Below are 20,190 nucleotides of genomic sequence, written 5' to 3'. Positions count from 1 at the left end.
AAAACTCTCCAGGAACTTCCCGTCAATGGTAGGAAATAGTTTAGACTCATATACCTATTGGAGTATCAGGGAGCAGTTTAACCTCTTATACCAGTCGGAGGATTGAGAAGCAGTTTATACTCATATACTCTTCGGAGTGTTGATGGTCATTGTCATTCGGTTTGTCCTGCTATTGGGACGCCGGCTTCAACTAAGGCCTTCGCATAGCCAATTCCATCTTACTCTCAAATTCTTCTTTCTGCTTGATTAACGCTTCTTGAACTATTTGAGTGAGCTGGTCAGGAGTAATGGTGAACGCTTCTCTAGTGTTTTTGGAAAGACGTGATAACTCGTGTAGAGTTACTTTCACTGGAATGTTAGCCAATTGGGTCATAACATCGAAGTGGTATGAAGCCCTTGAATTTTCCGGTCTGTCTCTTCCAAACTGTTGATTGAATTGAGACTGCCTCGGGTTTTGAACACCTTGGTGCAGGTGTTCCTGCTGTGTCTTCTCAGCAGGTGCGGGAGGTGTTGTAATCGTCTCTACCTCAGCTAGTCGATCAGAGGTACTTGGATATTCGGAACGATACTCGTTCCCGTTTCTGGTGGCGAGTATTGGTTCTCCGGTGGTTATAAGAGTTGCATGTTCATTATCAAGAAACGAGAAGGTAGGGATTGCTTCGTCGTCTTCTTCTGGGATGGCCGAGGCTCCATAACAAGACTTACCTTTTCCTTTTGACTCTTTCTTGGAAAGGGCTCCAGTCCATTGTTCATCTCCAATCAAATCTGGATGAACCCAAAGAATCTCACCATTCGGGGCTGTGTGTGGCACAAGTCCTTTCTGGCGTTGTCCGTATGGGTCGTCATTTATTGTCTTCATTCCTACCTTGGGGATGCATTTTGGTTCAAACCACGCTGTGGGCACTGATCCAAAGCTGATTGACACCACATTGGCCAGGAACTTCGTCATCTTTGAAGGAGTACACTTTGGGAAATCTTGGCTCTGAAGACTTCTGCTTCTGAGGCCGTTGTTGCCATTGCGACTGCGACTGTTGTGGCGCTCGTTGCTGCTGCTGTTGCTGAGGTTGCAATTGAAAAGTCTGATTAGCATCAACTGCATTAGCGTATGCCTTACCTTTCCCCCTCGGGTTGAAATTCTGCGTTGTGTTCGCCGCTTGTTGGCCTCTCTCCGCCTTCTTTCTCCTGAGGAATCGCTCAGCTTGCTCCCCTCGGACCTTCAGATCCTTCCAGGTTTTGGACGGTGCTGTATTCTGCGTTGCGTTCGCCGCTTGTTGGCCTCTCTCCGCCTTCTTTCTCCTGAGGAATCGCTCAGCTTGCTCCCCTCGGACCTTCAGATCCTTCCAGGTTTTGGACGGTGCTGTCCCCATTGCTTCCAACACGTCCAAGGACAGATTGTTGTGGCAGGTCAAGAGAATGAATTCCTCGGTGATCAGGTCCCGACAGTTCATCGCCTTATTCCGGAACCTTTTGACGAAGGTGTCGACTAACTCCTCGTCCTTCTGCTTCTCATAGAGCAATGATCCGATAGATATCTCGGTGTCATCGTCGAAGAAATTAGTGAGGAACATAGTCTCCATATCGTCCCAGCTGTTCACGCTACCTGGCTTGAGGCGGCGATACTAATCGAAGGCGGCTCCGCGAAGAGTGTCGGCGAATGACCGCACCATCAGAGGCTCATTGCTGGAGATTATCCCCAAGTGTGATTTGAAGTAAATCAAATAACGGCGTAAAGTTAATTAGGTTGAACTTCGCCGGATATGGGATTGATTCCCACTCTCTTGGGTATGGACACGGAATGCCTGTTTTCTTCATCTCTTGAGCGGAAATCAACGTGTTGATTTTGCTCTCGAGATTTTTAATTTTCAGATCGCTCTTGAGCGGAAATCATCTGTGTTTTCGCTAGCATTCTCGTTACCACCCCCTGCATTGACGGGAGGATTGTTAGTATTACGAGCTTCATTCGTATCCTCGTCCTCCTGATGAACTTGGTTGCGACGACTTGGTTCGCCTTGTGTGTCCTCATCTTCCTGATTAACTTGGTTGCGACGACTTGGTTCGCCTTGCTGGTTTGTCAGTGCTTGAATTTGTTGCTCATGCATTTCTCTCATGTTCTGCATGGCCATCTGCATTTCAAACCTGAAAGTATCCTGTTGTTTAGCCAAGGTGTCTTCAAGCATCTTGGCCACCTGCTCCGCACTTATCATAAGCGCCTCGCGGGGTTGTCCCTCGCTGGATACCGTATTATCTGATGCGACTGCGGAGCCGGCATCAGATTCTTCATCTTCTGAAGGGAGTCTTGTCCGAACCCTACCATAGATTGCTCGCTTGATGGTTCCGGACTGCAGACGGGTTCTAGGCCGGGATGCTTTCAGAATGGATTCGATATTGTCCCGCGCCGATGTCCCTCTGCTAGTCATATTGGTGGTGACCCTCGGAAATTCTCCATCTTCAACCACCGTTCTTCTTCATCAGAAACGCCTAGGCCTTGGTTTTGGCGTTTCGGTACTAAGTCTTTCAAAAACCAAAACTCTTTCGGGGACCGCCTTGATGCAACTGCATTCAGACAATACTGCCCGAATGAGTTTGGAAAAGGGGCACTGAGTTTCCTGTTCTCGGGGACTCCTCTTCCTGGTTTTATTAGTACCCCCAGCACGATAATACAACTCGTCTACTTGACGATCGGAGTAACCTATCGTGTGTTGACACGACTTCTCAGGTATACCATTATCGTCATCAGGTGATAATATTTCCTTCTGAGGGCGAACTACCTTCTATGGGCTTTCGAAAGTCACGCGCCTCGTAACATGCCTTTTTGGGCGTGAGTTCTCGGCGGGTTCCTGGACTTTAATGCGCAAGTTGGTGCGCGCAGCTGCCCTGGTCTCTCTGTCATGTTGAGGGTAACTGTGACCCCCAGCATGTTGCGTCGTCCGGGGTTTCTTCATTGGGCCCAAACGCTCTTGAACTGGAGCTTTGACTCGCTCATCGGGAAGCGGACCGAGACGCTCCAAAACTGGCTTCTTCTTTCGGGATGACTCTGCATGATCTCCCGTAGATGCTATTGGGATTACCGGCAACTTTGGTTGATTCGCCGGAGTTTAAACTTTGGTTGGAGGCTGCTTCGGCCTCCACACTTGGCGGGTTGATGGCGGCTTTTTGGCCACTTTTTCTTTCTTCAATTCCTCGGCTTTTTGGCCGCTCTTCGAGTGTCGAACGGTTCCGTTTGACCCGGATCCATTCGTTCGTCGGCGACTTGGAGGAACCGTCATTCTTCAGTTGTTGAGGCTGTTTGCCTCTCCTATTCTTCAGATCCGCGTCGTAGCGGACTCTGTCTGTAGACTCCATTGCCTTAGCGAGTTGCCGCGCGAGGCGTTGACGTCGCCTCTGGCGGGCTCTCTTTGAGAGAGTCACAACGCCCTCAATAGTAGAGGCGTCGGCCAGAATAGGTTTGACCTCGTTGGAGGTCGGTGGAACTTCACCCGACGCAACTTTGGCGTCAGCCGGGGTGAGAGCTTCATTGACGTTCTGAACTTCTTCGAACCAACGAGCTTTTCTCCTGGAGGAGAGCTTGGACTTCTTGGACTTGCGGGGGGAGGTTGATCCGGACGACGACGACAAGTATTCCTTGAACCTCTGTTGGTCGAACTCGTATTCGACCTCCTCCACGACCGGGATTGAGATCCGCGGCTGCGACGCTCCGATCTCGGCAGCGAGATCGACGGCTCCTACTGTGGTCGCCAGATTGTTCGCGGGGAAAATCATGTCTTTCTTCATTATTGATTTCATTGTCATCTCAAATAACAGCTTTTTGAGTTACAAAGATCCGGTCTTTTTTAGATCCGGTTACAACGAAAGTCAAAGAAAATAAATGAAAAGATTACAACTTTCTCCTTGTTTTTTGAACAAATCGCGAGCTCCTGTTTTACGGTTGCTCGCTTGTGTGGGTTCTTTGCCAACACCGGGGTTAATCCGTGGACCACCGCGCGATCTAGATCCGGTCGGATCTACACGATTCGACGGGTAATATTTCGCGAAGGAAATAATAGCCGGGGGGGATTAGTTCACCAAGGAAATCATCGCCCTTAATTCTCGGGATTAAAGGCCAAGCTTTGATCCGGAGTGTGATCTCGTGTAGAATCAGATCTGAATCTTCAAGTTTTCAAGTCTTAAAAACTCTGAGCTCAATCTTCAATTCGACAGAGTTTCGGCAACTTTCCTGTTTTGAGTTTCTTCAGATTCAAACGGGATCATGGTCAAAACAGCTCCACAAGTTCCGAGACACCTTTGGGTGTCTCGGCCAGGTCAGAGACACCTCTGGGTGTCTCGGCGCTATTTTAGGCATAACTTCCTCATATGACATCCAAATGACCTGATTCCAGATGGGTTGGAAAATTGACAAAAATATCTACAACTTTCCTGTTTTGAGTGTCTTCAGATTCAAACGGGATCATGGTCAAAACAGCTCTACAAGTTCGGAGACACCTTTGGGTGTCTCGGCTCGGGCTGAGACATTTTGTTTTGCACACTTGTCCCTTTTCGCCATAATTGGAAAGACGATGAGGAGTTCTATAATCTCCAATGATTAGATCATCTGTGGAATAAATGAGACACGAAGGGTATTTCGTCTTTTGTAAGTGACACGGGGCTCCCGATCCGTTCGTATCCTCATTATTCTGAAACTCCGTTGCTTCACATAGTTCGTCAACCCACTTTATGTGTTTGTCGATATTAATCAAGCTCCTGTGACTTAGATTATGACGTTCATCATCTTTTCTTAGCACTGAGCCGTTCGTAGGGACCTATAGGCAGTTTTATACGCCTACAAGATTTAGATTACATTAGTGTATAATGTATATATACTATTAGTTGGTCTCAAATCAATTACTATCATTCTTCATTAAATGATATTTATTATACTATAACTCATGTAATACTATTTACCCTAGTATTTAAAAAAAATTATTGTGTTTTATATTCATCCCCGTTAAAGAATTTCGTTCTTGAAATTCAGCAAACGTATCTTTAGAGTTTCATTATACGAGAAAAGCACGTTGAGAGAATAATCCAGCCAAGGAAACCCTTACATACACATCTTGTATCATTAATCTAATGATATGTATCACAAGTAATATTTACACTTAAGAATCTAGAATGCAAAAACTACCACTTAACCCCTAATTAAAAAAAACTAGGTCATCAAGCAAAAATCCAAACAAAGAACCCCCTCATATATATATATCATATGTTCCGAATGATCAGGAGCTATGTGTTAATACCTCCATTTTGCCGTTAAATGTAAATGTGGTTGTATAAATAATGTGAACACAAATAAATCATAATTAATATTTTATCTGCTCAAACAGGTGTGGGTAGTTATGACGCATATCGTCCTCGCGCTCCCAAGAAGCTTCCTCAGCTCCCTTCTGGTTCCACTACACTTTCACTAAAGAAATCACCTTATTTCTAAGTCACTTATCGTCTCTAGTAAAAATACAAACTGGGATCTAAATGGTGGTCAAATCAGCTAGAATCCCTAAGTCTGATGCGTTAGTCACTCTCTAATACTCCTTGTCGTGCAAATGCTTCTTGAGCATCAAAACATGAAAAACATCGTGTATATTTATCATCGATGCTATAAGATCTAGCCAATATGAAACGGTTTCAACATGCACAATGACCCTAAATGGTCCAACGTATCTCAGGGCAAGCTTTCCTCACCTACCAAAGCCGAGCCACCTCGGGGTGGCTCGGTGGCCGAGCCACCTTGGGGTGGCTCGGCCATGAGCCGAGCCACCCCAAGGTGGCTAGGCACAGTGTCGGCCACCCCGAGGTGGCCGACAGTGGCCCGAGGTGGCCGACAGTGGCCCGAGGTGGCCGACAATTCCCTTTTTGCAGCCACTGTCCTGAGAGCCTATAAATAGGCCTAGAGATGTTCATTTTCAGAGGTCGAACTTTCAAGAGCCGAAACTCTGCCGGATTGAAGAGTGAACTCGGAGCTTGAAGACCAGAAGACTTGCACATTCAGATCTGATCCTCGGCGACCATCCACGTCAGAAAAGGCAGGATCTCGAGAGGAAGAAAGAACAGATCTGAGATCTACACGAGACTACACTCCAGATCTAAGCTTGGTCTTAGATCTCGAGATCTGAGCGATTATTCCCTTGGTGGATTAATCCCTCCCGGCTATTATTCCCTTCGTGGAATAATACCCGCATAATCGTGTAGATCCGACCGGATCTAGATCGCGCGGTGGTCCACGGATTAACCCCGGCGTTGGCAAAGAACCCACACAAGCAAGCAACCGCAAAACAGGAGCTTGCGATTTGTTCACAAGAGGAAAGTTGTAATTTTTATTTTTTTTTCTTTGATTTAGTTGTAACCGGATCTATAAAAGACCGGATCTTTGTAATCCAAGATGACAATTATCTCAATGAAAAAGAAAACAGTTTTCCACGCGAACAATCTGGCGACCACAGTGGGAGCCGACGATCTCGCCAACGAGATCGATGCGTCGCAGCCGCGGATTGCAATCCGGGTCGTGGAGGAGGTCGAGTATGAGTTCGACCAAGCCAAGTTCGAGGAGTACGTGTCCTCGTCCGGCTCTATCTCCCCCCGCAAGTCCAAGAAGTTCTCCTCCGGGAGAAAAGCTCGTTGGTTTGAAGCTGCTCGGGAAGCCCACGAAGCTCTCAACCCAACTGACGCCGAAGTTGCGTCAAATGAAGTTCCACCGACCTCCAATCAGGTCAACCCAACTCCCGCCAACGCCTCTACTGTTCAGGGCGTTGTGACTCTCTCAAAGAGAGCCCGCCAGAGGCGTCGTCAACGCCTTGCGCGGCAACTCGCCAAGGCGATGGAGTCTACAGACGGATTCCGCTACAACGCGGATTTGAAGAACAGAAGAGGCAAACAGCCTCAACCACCAATGAACGGTGACTCCTCCAAGCCGCCAAAGAACGAATGGGTCCGCGTCAAACGGAACCGTTCGACGCTTGAGGAACGTATCCGCAAGCGCCGCGCGATGTCAGCACAGGCACGGGCTAAAGTCCAGGAAGCCCATAGAAAACTGCAAAAGGAGGTGACGAAAAAGCCGCCACCAACACGCCAAGTCTGGCGACTCAGGCCAAAAAGCAACCAGTGCAGCCTTCTAAGGAAGGTCAAACTCCGGCGAGTCAACCAAAGTCGCCGTTAATTCCTATGGCCATTCCGGGAGATCATGCAGAATCATCCCGAAGGAGGAAGCCAGTTTTAGAGCGCCTCGGTCCAGTTCCCGACGAGAGAGGCAAAGTTCCAGTTCACGAGCGTTTGGGCCCAATGAAGAAGCCCAGAACGACTCAACACGTTGGGGGTCGCCGTCACCTCCAGTATGTCAAAGAGCTCAAGGCAACTGCGCGCACCAATTTGCATATCGAAGTCCAAGAGCACACTGAAGACTCGCGCCCACAAAGGCACGTTTCGAGGCGTGTAATTTTTGAAAGCCCAAAGAAGGCGATCCAACCTCAGATGGAAACATTATCATCTGATAGTGATAGTGTTATACCTGAGAAGTCGTGCCCGCACACGATAGGTTACTCCGACTGTCAAAATGACGAGTTGTACTATCGTGCTGGGGGTACGAATAGAACCAGGAAGAGGAGTCCCCGAGAACAGGAAATTCAATGCCCCTGTTCCAAACTCATTCGGGCGGTATTGTCTGAATGCAACTGCATCAAGGCGGTCCCCGAAAGAGTTTCAGTTTTTGAAAGGCTTAGTGCGGAGACGCCAAAACCCAGGCCTAGGCATTTTCAACGAAGAAGAAGGATGATTGAAGACGGAGAATTTCCGAGGGTCACCACCAACATGACCAGCAAGGGGACATCGGCACGGGATGATTTCGAGTCAATTTTGAGAGCATCCCGACCTAGGACCCGTTTGCAGTCCAGAACCATCAAGCGAGCAACCTATGGCAGGATTCGAACAAGGCTCCCTTCAGAAGATGAAGAATCTGATGCCGACTCCGCGGTCGCATCAGATAATACAGTATCCAGCAAGGGACAACCCCGCGAAGCGTTTATGATAAGTGCGGAGCAGGTGGCCAAAATGCTTGAAGATGCCTTAGCTAAGCAGCAGGAACCTTCAGGTTCGAAATGCAGATGGCCATGCAAAATATGAGAGAAATGCATGACCAACAAATCCAAGCATTTGGACGAACCAGCAATGGCGAGCCAACGTCGTCGTAACCCGGTTAATCTGGAAGACGACATGATACGAATTGACCAAGCTGCTAATACCCAATAATCCATTCGTAAATACAGCGGGGTGGTAACGAGAATCGCTACCGGAAAACAAGAGAATCTGAAAATTAAAAAATCTCGAGCAGCAAAATCAATACATTGATTTCCGCTCAAGCAGACGAAGAAACAGGGCATTCCTTGCCCATTACCCAACGAGAATGGGAATCGGATTCCCATCATCCGGCCCGAAGTATTAATCTCCCCTTCCCCTTCCCGACCGTTCCCTGGGCATGGTTCCACCTCCCCGCCCTTTGCCCCTTTCCTTTCACCCTCGCACCTGGCGTTTCTCTCTGGTCCTCGCTCTGCCCCTTGGTGCGTCCTCGTCGCACTCTTCGCGGAGCTCGGCTGTCTTTCGCTTGGTCTTCGCCGCCTCCCCGCCGTCGCCGTCCCTCGCTGGGGCCGACCTTCCGCGCACCCAGTCCTTGCCCATTTCTTCGCCGCCGCCCCCGCAGGTCCTTCTCTCGGCCTCGTTTCTCGCTGCGACGCCGCCGGGGCGGGGCGTTAGTCCCCCTCGTCCCCCGCGTTCGGCCCCCCGGCGCTGCCCTGCCCCCCCCTCCCTGCGGCCTTCCTTCCTCCCACGCCTTGCCCCCCCCTCTGGTCCCGCTGGCACGTGTTGGCCGCGCTAGCGGGCCCGCCCCGTCCCACGGCCTGCCGGCTTCTGCGCTCCGCGTCGCGCGCCCGCGCGGCGGTCCTCCCCCGGACGCCGCCGCCCGCGGCCCCCGGCCGCCGCCTGCTCCCCCGCCGCCTTTCCGTCCCCGGGGTCAGGTCCGGCCCCTTGCTCCTCCCGTTGCTGCCCCTCCCTTTCCCCTTGCCCCCTCCGCCCCGCCGCCCCCCAGCCCCCCCCCTCTCGCGGGGCCCCTTGGCCCACCCCCCAGCCTCCGCCGCCGCCCTCGCGGCCCGCGCTTTCCTCCCGCTGTCACTCCTTCCCGGCCTGCGCCGTTCTGCCTCTCCCTCCCTGTTGAGCGCCCACCCCAGCTCCAGCTGCCGTGCGCTCGTGGCTCCAGCCGCGAGCCCCCCGGTGACGGGCTCCGAAGTCTTGCGCCTCCCCCACCTCGAGCGGTTCACTCCCCCCCACCTCCGTCGTGCTCCCCCCTCCCGGGCCCCCGTCCCGGCCTTCCTTTGCTGTCGGCGTTCCTCCCCCCGCCCGCCGTCCCGCCCTGTTGGCGCCCCCCCCGTGTCCCCTCCGTTTTGGCCGGCTGCCCCCCCCTGGTTCGCGCCGCCCGCAGTCCCCCGTGGCTGCCGCCGGGCCCTGCCTGCCCCCCTGGCCCCGCCCCCGGGGCTTGTGCCCCCCCCCGCTCCCCCCGGCGCCCTCCTCTGTTCCCCCGCCTCTGCCCTTGCCCGCTGCCCCTGCGGCTGGCTCGTCCTCCCCCGCCGCCCGCCCCCGCGCCCGGCCGTCCCTTCTGCGGCGTCTCGCTCCTCCCCGGCGCCGCCTGACGCCGCGCTCCCCTCGCTTTCCTGCCTCTCTGCCGTCAGGCCCCCGCCGTTTTTGCTGCCCGCCGCGGCCCTGCGTCTCCCCTCCCCTTTCCCAGCCCCCCTCGTGGCGCCGGGGTGGCCCCACGGGGCCCCGCCCCCCACTCCCCCCGCTGGGGGTGCTTCCGCGTCCGCCCCCCGGTCCCGGCCGCTCTCCGCCCGCCGCGTGCCTCCCCCCCCGCGCGCCCCTCGGCCGGTGCCGCCTCCGCCGCCGTCTCGTTCCCCGCCGCCCTTGGCCGCGGCCCCCGGCCCGGCCGCCCTCCGCGTCTTCGCTCTCCCTTCTCCCCTCGTGCCCCTTCCCGGCCCCGCTCCCCCTGTCTGCCGTTGCTTGCGGTTGTTCCACGGCCCCCGGTGCGGCCGCCCGCCCGCTTTTGCCCCTCCGGGTTTCTGCCCCTCCAGTCCCCCCCGGCTGCTGCCCCCTCCCGCCCGCTTGCCGTCCCCCCGCCCCCCCTTCGCCGCCCCCCCCTTCCTCGCATTCCTTTCCCCCCCGCGGCCGTGCCGCGGCCTCGCCCCGGCTCCCCGCTCTCTTCCTCGGGTCCTTGCTCCCGCCACCGCCCCCGCCTCCCGTGGCTCCGGTTCTGCTGCTGCGTCCTTCTGCCGCTTCGCTTGCTGCCCCTTTCCTCGGTCTCCGCCGCCCTTGGCGTCTCCCGGTCCTTGTTCTCTCCGGCTCCCCCTCGGGTGCTCCCGCCCCCTTGCGGTCCCTCCGGGTCCCCGTGCTCCCCTGGGGCTTTGGCCGCCCGCCGTCCCCGTGCTCCCTGTGCTCGCTGCCGGCGCCTTCGTCCCCCTTCCTCTTGGGTCGCCTTGGCTCACCTCGTCCGTTCTCCTTCCCTCCCTCCTCTCCCTCCGTGTTTGCCGTCCGTCGCCCTGCCCCCTGCGGTTCGGCCGCGTGTCGCGGCTCCGCCCCCCCTCCCCGGCTTCCTTGCGCCTTATTTCCCCCGCTTCTCTCCTTTACTGGGTTCCCCGCCTCCGCTCCTGCCCCCTCGCCCCGGGCCCCCCGCGGGGCTGCTTCTGCTCGCCAGCTTCGCTTCCGCTTGGTGGTTTTATTTTCCCTGCCCTTGTCCCTTTGTCCTCCCTCTTGCGCTGCCCCTCGTTCCGCCGCGGCTTGTCCCTGGCCTTGCCCGCTCTTGCCCCTCCCCCGATTGTTTCCGCGTCCTCTTGTTCTCTGCTGCTCTGTGCCTCCACCGCGCTGCTCTGCTCCTCCTGCGTTGTCTCTGCCCGCTCCGCTTCCTCTGTACCCCGGCCCCCCCCCGCCTTCTTTCGGCCCCCCCCGGTCTCCCGCCCCCACCCTCCGCGGCCCGCCTCCCCGTGCCCTTTCCCGGCCCGGCCCCCGCTCTCCCTCCCCCCCCTTTTCTCATATACACAGACGCCGCTGCCGCTCGCCTGCCCCCTGGTCGCTCTCTCTCCTCCGTCCCGCCCGCGCCCGCTCCTGGCCTCGGGCTCCGCTTTCACCCTCGGCGCGTCCGGGGCGGGGTTTCTCCTTTCGCTCCCGGTCCTCGCTCCTCGCCCAGCGGTCTCGGGCGCCGCGCTTCGGCTTCCTCTCCTCCTCGCCTCTGCCTTGTGGTTGGCCCCTTCTCGCTCCTTGCTCCTCGCCTCCCGCGGGGCTCCTCTTTCTGCTTCCGCTGCGGTTCCGCTCCCCCCGTCTGCGCGCCGCTTTCCGCCCCTCCCCTGCGCCCCCCTGGGCTCCCGCTCTCCCTCCCCCCTGGCCGGCGCGCTCCGCTGCCCCCCTGGGCCGCCCCCGTGGGTCTCCCTCCCTCTGCCCTGCGTCTGTGCTCGGTTCGCGCCGCCCGCCCCCCCCCCTGCCGATCCCCTCGCCACGTCCCCCGCGGTCTGCGGCCCACCCCCGCCCCTCTTCCCGTCGTGACCGCTTCTTCCCCCGCCCTGCAGCCGGCGGCCTTTGCTTGCTCTCCTCCCGCGCTCCTCTCGCGTTACCTCCGTGGCCTCTTGGCCGCCCTGCCCGCTCACGCCCCCCCTGTCGCCCTGCTCGCCTTTGCTCTCCCCGCCGCTGCCCCCCCTGTCCCGCCCCCCCCCCCCGCGTTTTCGTCCGCCCCGCCTGACTCTTGCGGCCGCGGTTCGCCCCCCTCCTCGCATCCGCTCCTCGCCGCGGCGCCCCCCTCCCGCTGGCTCGCCACTCTCGTTCCGTCCCTGCCGCCGCCCCGGTCCCCCCCCCCTTTTCCGGCTCTGTCCTTACCTTCCGCGGCCCTGCCCCCGGCCTGTCCCCCGCCGCCTTTCCTCTCCCTCCCCTGTCCTTATCGCCCTCCCTGCGGGCTTTGCCGCCCGCCCTGTCTTTTCCCCGGTGCCTGGTATTCTCCGGGTCTCCCCCCCCTCCCGCTGCCCCCCGCTGCTGCGCCGCTTCCCGCGGTTCCGCTGCCTCTCCGGTCTTTTGCTCCCGCGTGCTGCACCCTTCGCTCGTCTGGCCCCTGCCGGCGTCCCCTCCCGCGCGCCCTGCCTCCGCCTTTTCCCGCCCCTCTCCGCCGCCGTCCGCCCTGCCTCCGTGCTGCCCTTTGGTTGTTCCCGCGTCCCCCGCCCGCTCTCCCTGCTTGCCCCAGCCGCTGTTCGCCTCTTCCTGCGGCGTCCTCCTTTGCCCGCTGCCCCCCCTCCTCCCTTCCCTTGGCCTGTCCCCGCGGCCCTTCCTTGCCTTCGTCGTCCCCCTCCCGGTTCTCCCTCTCGCTCCCGCTCCGGTGGCCGGCCGCTTTCCCTGCGTTGCCCCCCCCTCGCCTCTGCGCGCGCTCCGCGGTCCCGGCGTTTGGCTTCTCTCCGCCCTTCCTCTCCCCTCTCTGGGGCCGTGCCCCGCTTCTCTCCCGCTGCCCCCGCCGGTCTCGTTTCTTTGGGCTGCTGCCTGCCCCCCCGCATTGCAGCTCTCCCCGCCATCTCTCGCGCCCCCCCTGTTCTCGTGCCCGCTCTGGTTCCCGTTCTTTGTTCTCTCCGCCCCCTGCCCCCTTCGCCTCCCGTGCCTTCCTCGCCCCGCCGATGCTGCGTCCCGCCGGCGCTTCCGCCGTCGGCCCCTTGGTCAGGTCTGGCCGGACCTCTTCGCTCTCGGTGCTGCGCCCCCTTCCTCGCTATTCGTGTTCGCCCCTGCCCCCCGCTGCGGCCTTCCTTGTCATTCCAATTCCGGCCCGCCCTTTCCGTCCTTTCCCCCGTCCCTCCACGTCCGGGTCTCTTCTGCCGCCCCGGGCCTCTTGCCTTGAGCGGTGTCGCGCCGTGAACGGCCCTTCTTCTTCTCCCGCTCTGCTTGTTTCCCCTCCCCCCCGCCGTCGCTCCCGCGGCCCCGCGCTTGTGCTCTTCTACGCGGCCCCCCGCCCCCGCTCCGGCCGGTCTCCGCTGCTGCCCTTGCCCCCATGAAGCGACAAAACGTAATCCCCCAAAAAAAAAAAGCACGTCGCCAAACCCCCCAACAAAGAAAAAAAAAAAAAAATAAAAAAATAAAAAAAAAAAAAAAAAAAAAAAAAGAAAAAAGAAAAAACAGAATAAAAAAAAAAAAAAAAAAAAAAAAAAAATGAAAAAAAAACAATGGCATCATCTTTATTGCATGAAGACAAAAAACAAAAAAAAAAAAACAGAACTTACTTAATAAAAAAAAAAAAAAAAAAAAAAAAAAAAAAAAAAAGGCGAAATAAAAAATATCACAAAACAAAAAACAAAAAAAGAGCAACAAAAAAAACAAAAAAGATATACCTCCGAAAACACAAAAAAAAAAAATAAAACAAAAAAACTAAAAAATACAAAACAATTAAAAAAAAAAAAAAAAAAATAAAAAAAAAAAAAAAAAAAAAAAAAAAAAAATAAAAAAAAAGATAAGAAAAAAGAACAGATACCATACCACACCACACAGAAAAGTACAAGGAATATCTAGCTAACGTATATATCATTCCTAAAAAAAAAAAACAAAGAAAAAACAAAAAGAAAAGTGAGGAGAGTATGTCTTCCTTCACTCCCCGTACGCAAAATGACGAACACGCACGTGTGCAATGCAACTCAGGAAAACATCTAAAAATCTATATCCAAATATGCACAATCAAAAAAAAGAGTCACAGAAAATGCAAAAAAATCCACCCGCAAAAAAAAAAACGATCAAACGATTAACGCATCACCCCCCCCTTCTCCTTTTGCCGCCTCAAAAGTTTATTGCCCCCAGCGACATCGAAAACAATAAAAAAACAAATAAAAAAAGAATAAAAAGAAAAAAAAAGCAAAATAAGAAAAAAAGAAAAAAAACAAAAAAAAACAAAATAAAAAAAAAAAAAAAATAAAAAAAAAAAACAAAATTAAATAATAAAAAAAAAACAAACAAATAAAAAACATCAAAAAACAATATACAAAACAAGGAACCACTTATAAATTTTAGAACATACAACAAAATAAGAAAATAAAAAAAATCCAAACACAGAGAGAGAGAGAGTGGAGAGGAAAGAGGAAAGACTAAGTAGAAGGAGAGTCGAGGGGAGAAATGAGAGATGAGCTACGGCCCGAGAAGAGATGTGATGGGGGGGGGAATGATAGAGCGGGTCGAATAATCTCGAAGTATTTGATATGCGTCAATGATATTAGGATTCGAGGAAGAGAGGACAGAGAGATCGAGAGAGGAAACCTGAGAAAACGCGAGAATGGAGTGAATCAGCGACGAAGATGGATATGAGAGGAAGTGAGTGAAAGTGTACGAGAGAGATGATGTAGAAAGAAGAATAATGAGAATTTCTGCCCGTGCTTTTGTTGTTCTTATTTCATTATATCAAAATTCTCCCACTGCATGGGTTTATATAAGACTTATCACATCGTTCCGTATCATCGTCTCCACAAATATATTATTAACTACACATTTACTTGCATGAATACAAAGGAACTCAATCGATCTCCCTTGAAATAGCACCCATTATTATACTAGTTGGACTCTTTAATGGATTCACCTTACCCTGTAGGGATATCACACTATGCTCTTGGTGTACATGCCTAAACATGATTAAGATCACATTCCTCTCAGGGCGGACGAATCTTTTTAGCCATGTTGCTTTAAACAGAATGTCTCTTATTATTTACCGACAGTGAGATCACATCCCGAAAAGAGCTTCCAGAACGCTTTATGCGACTGCCGCTGGGTCAAGCAGCCCGCTGAAAATCGATCCTTCGGAAACGCCTTGCGTGAGAATTGTTGCCCCTAGCTTGATCTTCAGTTTGCAATTTACAGTAGATGCTCCGGATTTCTCACTTTCATCGTCCTTTGGCACAAACCTCCCGAACAACGATCTGCGCAGTCTCCCTGATGAAGTGCCGTATTTTCTTCTTGATATGTCTCGCTCCTTTAGTAGTTTCTGCCAGTTGTTTTTCTGACCGGTTTCAATGTCATCACACTCTCCTCAGCCACTGATTTGTGCATTCTGCTTGGGAGAAGCCGCACGTACTGGCTTGCTTTGCAGTTGATAGATGCCACAAGGTTCTCCTGCCCTCAATTGAACGGCCCTGGAGAAACACCCGATCCGAGAAGTGCTGAAGCCGTATCCAGAGGTACTCTTCATGTCCTTTCATCACCTCCTGGGGTCACTAGTCGCGACGAATCCGAATTAGCGTTGGTACACGTGCGCAGAGAGTTTCTTAATCTTTCAATAAGTGCGATCCCAAAATTTTGGGTCCCTTGGACTGTACCATTATGGACCCGTTTTGGCAGCCCTCCCATGTGCCACTCTTGCTTGCCCCACAATGATAGAACCTGCTTTAAGAAGCTTGAGGCCAAAACATGAGCGTCAATTTAGTCGCCAGTCATTAGAAGATGGGCTAGAGTGAGACACTAGCCCTATGCATATTCTGTAGAGGTTGAGGTCTTCTCTCTTATGGAGGCATGGTACCGTACTCCCTTCTTGAGTTTTATCACTGACACCAGTTTGCTTGAACGGTTAGAGACTGCTTGCAGCTCTGCCATGTCGAACTTCGTTCAAGTGACTGTGCAGTAGGCCTTGTTGATGAATGATTGATGCAATCTTCGCTGCCTGCGGATTTCCCCACTACGCAAGAAAGTTATTTGATTGTGGAGAAGGAAAGGTTCCTAAATCTGTCATACTCGCTACAGACCTCCTCATTGTCTTCTTTAAACTCATGCATAGCTCTTCTTCACTGTTGTCTTGTATAAGCATAATATCGTCTACATATAGCAGCTCAATGAGAATATCTACCTCATCTCTTCCGAAATGTGTAAAGAGTTCGGTGGCTACTAAGGCGCCTCCACCTTAATTGAAGTTGTAGGTGTTGGGTGAAGTAGGAGTTGACACTCTTCAATACATGCCCCTTGCCGTGCCTTGCTTGAGACCGTAGAGGGCCTTGTGGAGCTTTGTAGACTTATCCTCGGCCTCCTACAATTTCGCAAACCTATGTGGTTGAATGGAATCGTTAGACTTCTTCTTGTAGCACCCCAATAAGGGATGCCCGACTTACAGTCGGAGATTGAGTTAACTCAAATAATAAGTCCCTTTGGTCCGACCCTTTGTCATCCAGCTAGAGCAATACAAGAAAGGATGAATTGTTTTCTAGTCTGGTAGGACAGGGTCCACAGGTTTCATTGAAGTCCACTGCGGGTTCTGCTGAATAGCCTTTCTCCACAAGCCGTGCCTTCTTCTTGTTGATGGACCGTTCGTTAAAGGTTCGAGAGTTTTAGTACTTTATTATAGATGGCCCACTTAACGGGCGCGCTATGATTGGCTTGGCTCGTTAGTTTCTTTCTACCAGCTCCCAGGTGCATTTTTTTCTCTTCATGGAAAGATTTTTTCTCCTTTCACTTTCCTTTTTTGCCCCATGGCCCTTCTGTCCCAATCTTTCCTTTATCTCTTTGATTTTGGGCTTCTTTCAAATGATCTCTAACTTTAGCTGGCAATATGCAAAATATTACATTGAAGGTAAATCTCAATTAAGATTTTTGTTCTTAAAATGGAGTTTATTTTGCTGTAAACTGAGCAGGAAAAGAAGATTAACTCGGAACTAAGAGTGGTGAGGGATGGTTGTTAAAAGAAACGAGGAATCAATCCGCCGCTGTGCTGAGGAGTTAGGAGTTAGCATTGATCTGGATAGGGTAGCGTTAGAGTACCGCGGTGTTAATACGAACCGTTATATGAGCTGGAGTTGGTGACTATCTTTCCTTGGCTCCTTGTACCTTTCGATCTGGATCTTGGGTGCTTTTTGAATCTAAATTAGGTAGACCTGTAGATTTGTGCGGCACTGCTCGGCCTCCTTCTTGAGATCCCAGATTCCAACTGTGCGCCCTGACTTACTGTCACAAACCCCAACATTTTCACCCGGTTTTAGAGATGACGATCTCTTGAGTCTTCGGGGCTTTGAAGAGCCTGTAGCCTTTGTATGGCTGTGCCGTTTTCCCATAAAGATACCTTCTTCTGTGCTTTACTCCTTCCAGTTTGGCATTCTCAACTGGCCTTGGGACTGCTGAGCAAGAACAAACACAACCGAAAACCTTAAGTGTTAGGTACCGTTTTAAGGAACGGTTTTTCTACGTTGAGATGCCTTCGTAAAGGGGGTCATGTCCATCCAATGCTGCTTAGTTTGGACACCGATTGAGACGCGCTACAGCGTGCCTCCAGCGTGTTTGGTTGCTTCTCCACAGAACTTGTTAATTGGGAAGTTCGTTCTCTTATGTGCTAGGAGATCTCTTGAGCGCTCCATCCTCCATGATAGTCCGGTGCCGGTTCTCCCTTTCTGCGCAACTACCTATCTGCTTGAGGGTGTATGCGGACATGTGAGTTTGCATATTCGTCAGATGCCCAAGGTTGCCGCCAGGTGCCCCCCAGTAGTCCTCGAACTCTGCCCTTGAAGTTATTCTCCACCCACCAGGATCACTTCGAATCTTCTTGATCTCACAGCGTCTTGTTCTTCTTTTATACCACCATTGCTAGGTTGAACTTTTAGAAGCGCGTGAAAGCCTTCTTGCATTGCCAGCCTCAAAAAGTAGACCAGGCAAAGGGCCCCATCCACTGCCCCTAAAGTCATCAATTAAAAGTGATAAAATATTTGTTGCCACGGGGCAGGGACTCCGTCTTCATTGAACCGAAGGCATAGGTCTGTATGGCGGAGGTCAACTCCAAAAGGCTTTGTTTTGCCCCTCCATGTCCTTCCTATTGAGAAACTCGCCTCGATGCCTGCTTGCCTTTCATGCCAACTGGGACAGACACCTTCAATTTCTTCAATGGTTGTGGGAGGCACATACACCTTTCTCTGCTTTGAAGAGTCTTGAGGCCTTTTGGAAGTTGACGATGCTCCTCAGCCTCTTGTGCCCATAGCCAGGAGGAAGTTCACCTCTCTCGACCTTTAGATCCTGAGTGTATCCAGTAGTGTTTGACGCGTAGAGTTGACAGGAGGAAAACTTCCTGCCTTGGTTGCATATTCTGTGGACTTTGGTTCCAGCCACCAGTTTGTTAAAACTCTATCATCATTAGATCATATCAACCTGACATTGATTTTTCACCAAAAATTTAGAAAATCACCAGTTAAGGAGACATTTGAGCCTTTACAGGCCTTTTAAACAGTCATTATTCCGTTCTAGACACACGTTCGAGGGTACAAGACTATACATCGGCTATGATGTATCTTTTTCCTTTTTTTTGTATATACAGGCCAAGATACCACTTTCCTTCAGATTTTAAAAATTAATTCCCATTTCCATCTTTACACTAACAAGATTAGGATGTGATCTAAGCTAATCACAATGAACTCGGTTCGCATATTTTGGTTCTATGCTGGTTACCTTTTACAAACGATCTGTCAATATTAAACAAGACTTACCATGCACTCATCTTTCCTCCAAGCCAAGCCAAAGAAAAACATTACTTTCTCGTTCGCTCTTATTGGTTTGACCCAGAAGAATTGCTTGTCGGAGCCCCGGCTAATCGAATATGCCATGGGTGTCGGTTTTATTCTTGAGTCCTGCACTGCCCTCTTTGGTATGCCCCAAATCTGAGCCAGTTGGTGCCCACTTGGGTTCCCTGACCACCAGCACTTCCCTGATGTAGACTTGCCACGCAAGTCTACATGTGGATGGATTTGCCCTACCTTTGTGAGTGCCACTTTTTGTTATTGATTGAGGCTTTGGTAGGCCAAATAGGGCTCTGCCTCTTTCTTTTTTTCTTTGCTTCTGGCTCTGTCTGTTGATTTGAGGCCTCATTTTGAAGCCTTTGGAAGGCTCTCTCCATTGGGATATAAGCTTCATTCTCGTCTCTCAAGCTTTTTTGCGTTATTCACGCAATACATGCCAATTGTATGAGATCGCGATATTCGCCTATATTGTATTATGAAACCCTCTCTCAATCTTTGCTGTTCTTCTATTTTTTTTTTTTTTCACACTTTACAATGTGGTCACTATCTACTAGTGACAGAGAGAAATAACCGCAATTTTTCTGACAGTACTCTTTGATTCGTGTTATCATCTATCGGACCATATGTTTCTTACATCTACTCCTCTTCTTGCCAATTCAGAGGTGTTTCTGACTCAAGTCAAACCGGTGCCTGAAAATCCAGAACCGCTGAGTCAACAATGCAACATAGCGACAAAGAACCTTCCTCGCATTACTTTCACCAAAGAGGATATGTAGACGAAGAATTCGAACCACGATCAACCGCTATATTTCATCGGGTACATTGGCTCCAGCAAAGTCAACCGAATCCAAGTGGATCCGGGTTCTGCTGTGAGTATTATGCCGCTTCGCTTGATGCATTTCCTCGGTATTCCAGTAAGCAAGTTGGCGTCTACAGGTACTGTTATCTACGGATTCAACACTAGTGGGTCAAGAACCTTGGGTAAGATCCGGGTAAAGTGTCAAATGGGGGATTTGAAGACAGAAGTCACGTGCTATGTGATCGATGCCGAGACTTCGTACAACTTACTATTGGGTCGACCTTGGATCCATAGTAATGTTATAATTCCCTCTACTCTCCATCAGTGTTTGAAGTATGTCGACACTGACAATGAGGTTAGGACGGTGGTCGCGGATAAGCAACCATTCAAAGGGTATGAGAATTATTTCACCGATTCTCTCCTTTATGGTAACGAATCCGATACTGAACCATCGGCCCAGGGCACAGACAGCGGAGAAGAAGCTGATTCTGAAGCCGGATTCGATTACAATGGCGGTTTTGTTTTAAATGACATTGTACCCTTTGTAATCAATCTTGACGATGAACAATCGTCAGATGCAGATTGTAACTGGCAACTTGCCGATATTGCAATAAAAGATGATTTAGAGTACTCCTTGTCTCTTGATGATGTGATAAAAGAGCTGTATGATAATCCTGAGTTGTATATGCCGATCCGATCATCCTATGTAACAAAGGAACACCTCCAGCATTCTTTCGGAACAACCATGGTCATCCCGAACAAAATAAGTGGCGCTAAAGAAGTGATTTACGGTAAAGGAAAAAGCTCTCCATTACCACACCATTTCTTAAGCGAAGATGAAGATGATGACAAACC

General features: G+C 51.7%; 1 protein-coding gene across 1 annotated transcript; it reads left to right on the top strand.

Moving 5' to 3' along the window:
- Positions 1 to 287: 287 nt before the first annotated feature.
- Positions 288 to 10,088, top strand: LOC109828399 (vegetative cell wall protein gp1-like; the record flags this gene model as incomplete). Its single annotated transcript, XM_020395406.1, has 4 exons — positions 288 to 385; positions 473 to 545; positions 9,033 to 9,253; positions 9,741 to 10,088. Coding segments are annotated over exons 1-4 (740 nt in total), but the record flags the coding sequence as incomplete, so codon positions are not given.
- Between the last annotated feature and the right edge of the window lie 10,102 nt (positions 10,089 to 20,190).

This window comes from Asparagus officinalis, unplaced genomic scaffold (genome assembly GCF_001876935.1).
Source record: "Asparagus officinalis unplaced genomic scaffold, Aspof.V1 AsparagusV1_Un1300, whole genome shotgun sequence".
In the NCBI taxonomy this organism is placed as follows: Eukaryota; Viridiplantae; Streptophyta; class Magnoliopsida; order Asparagales; family Asparagaceae; genus Asparagus; species Asparagus officinalis.
The sequence above is the reverse complement of the archived record's forward strand: the minus strand, read 5'-3'. Positions and strand labels throughout refer to the sequence as shown.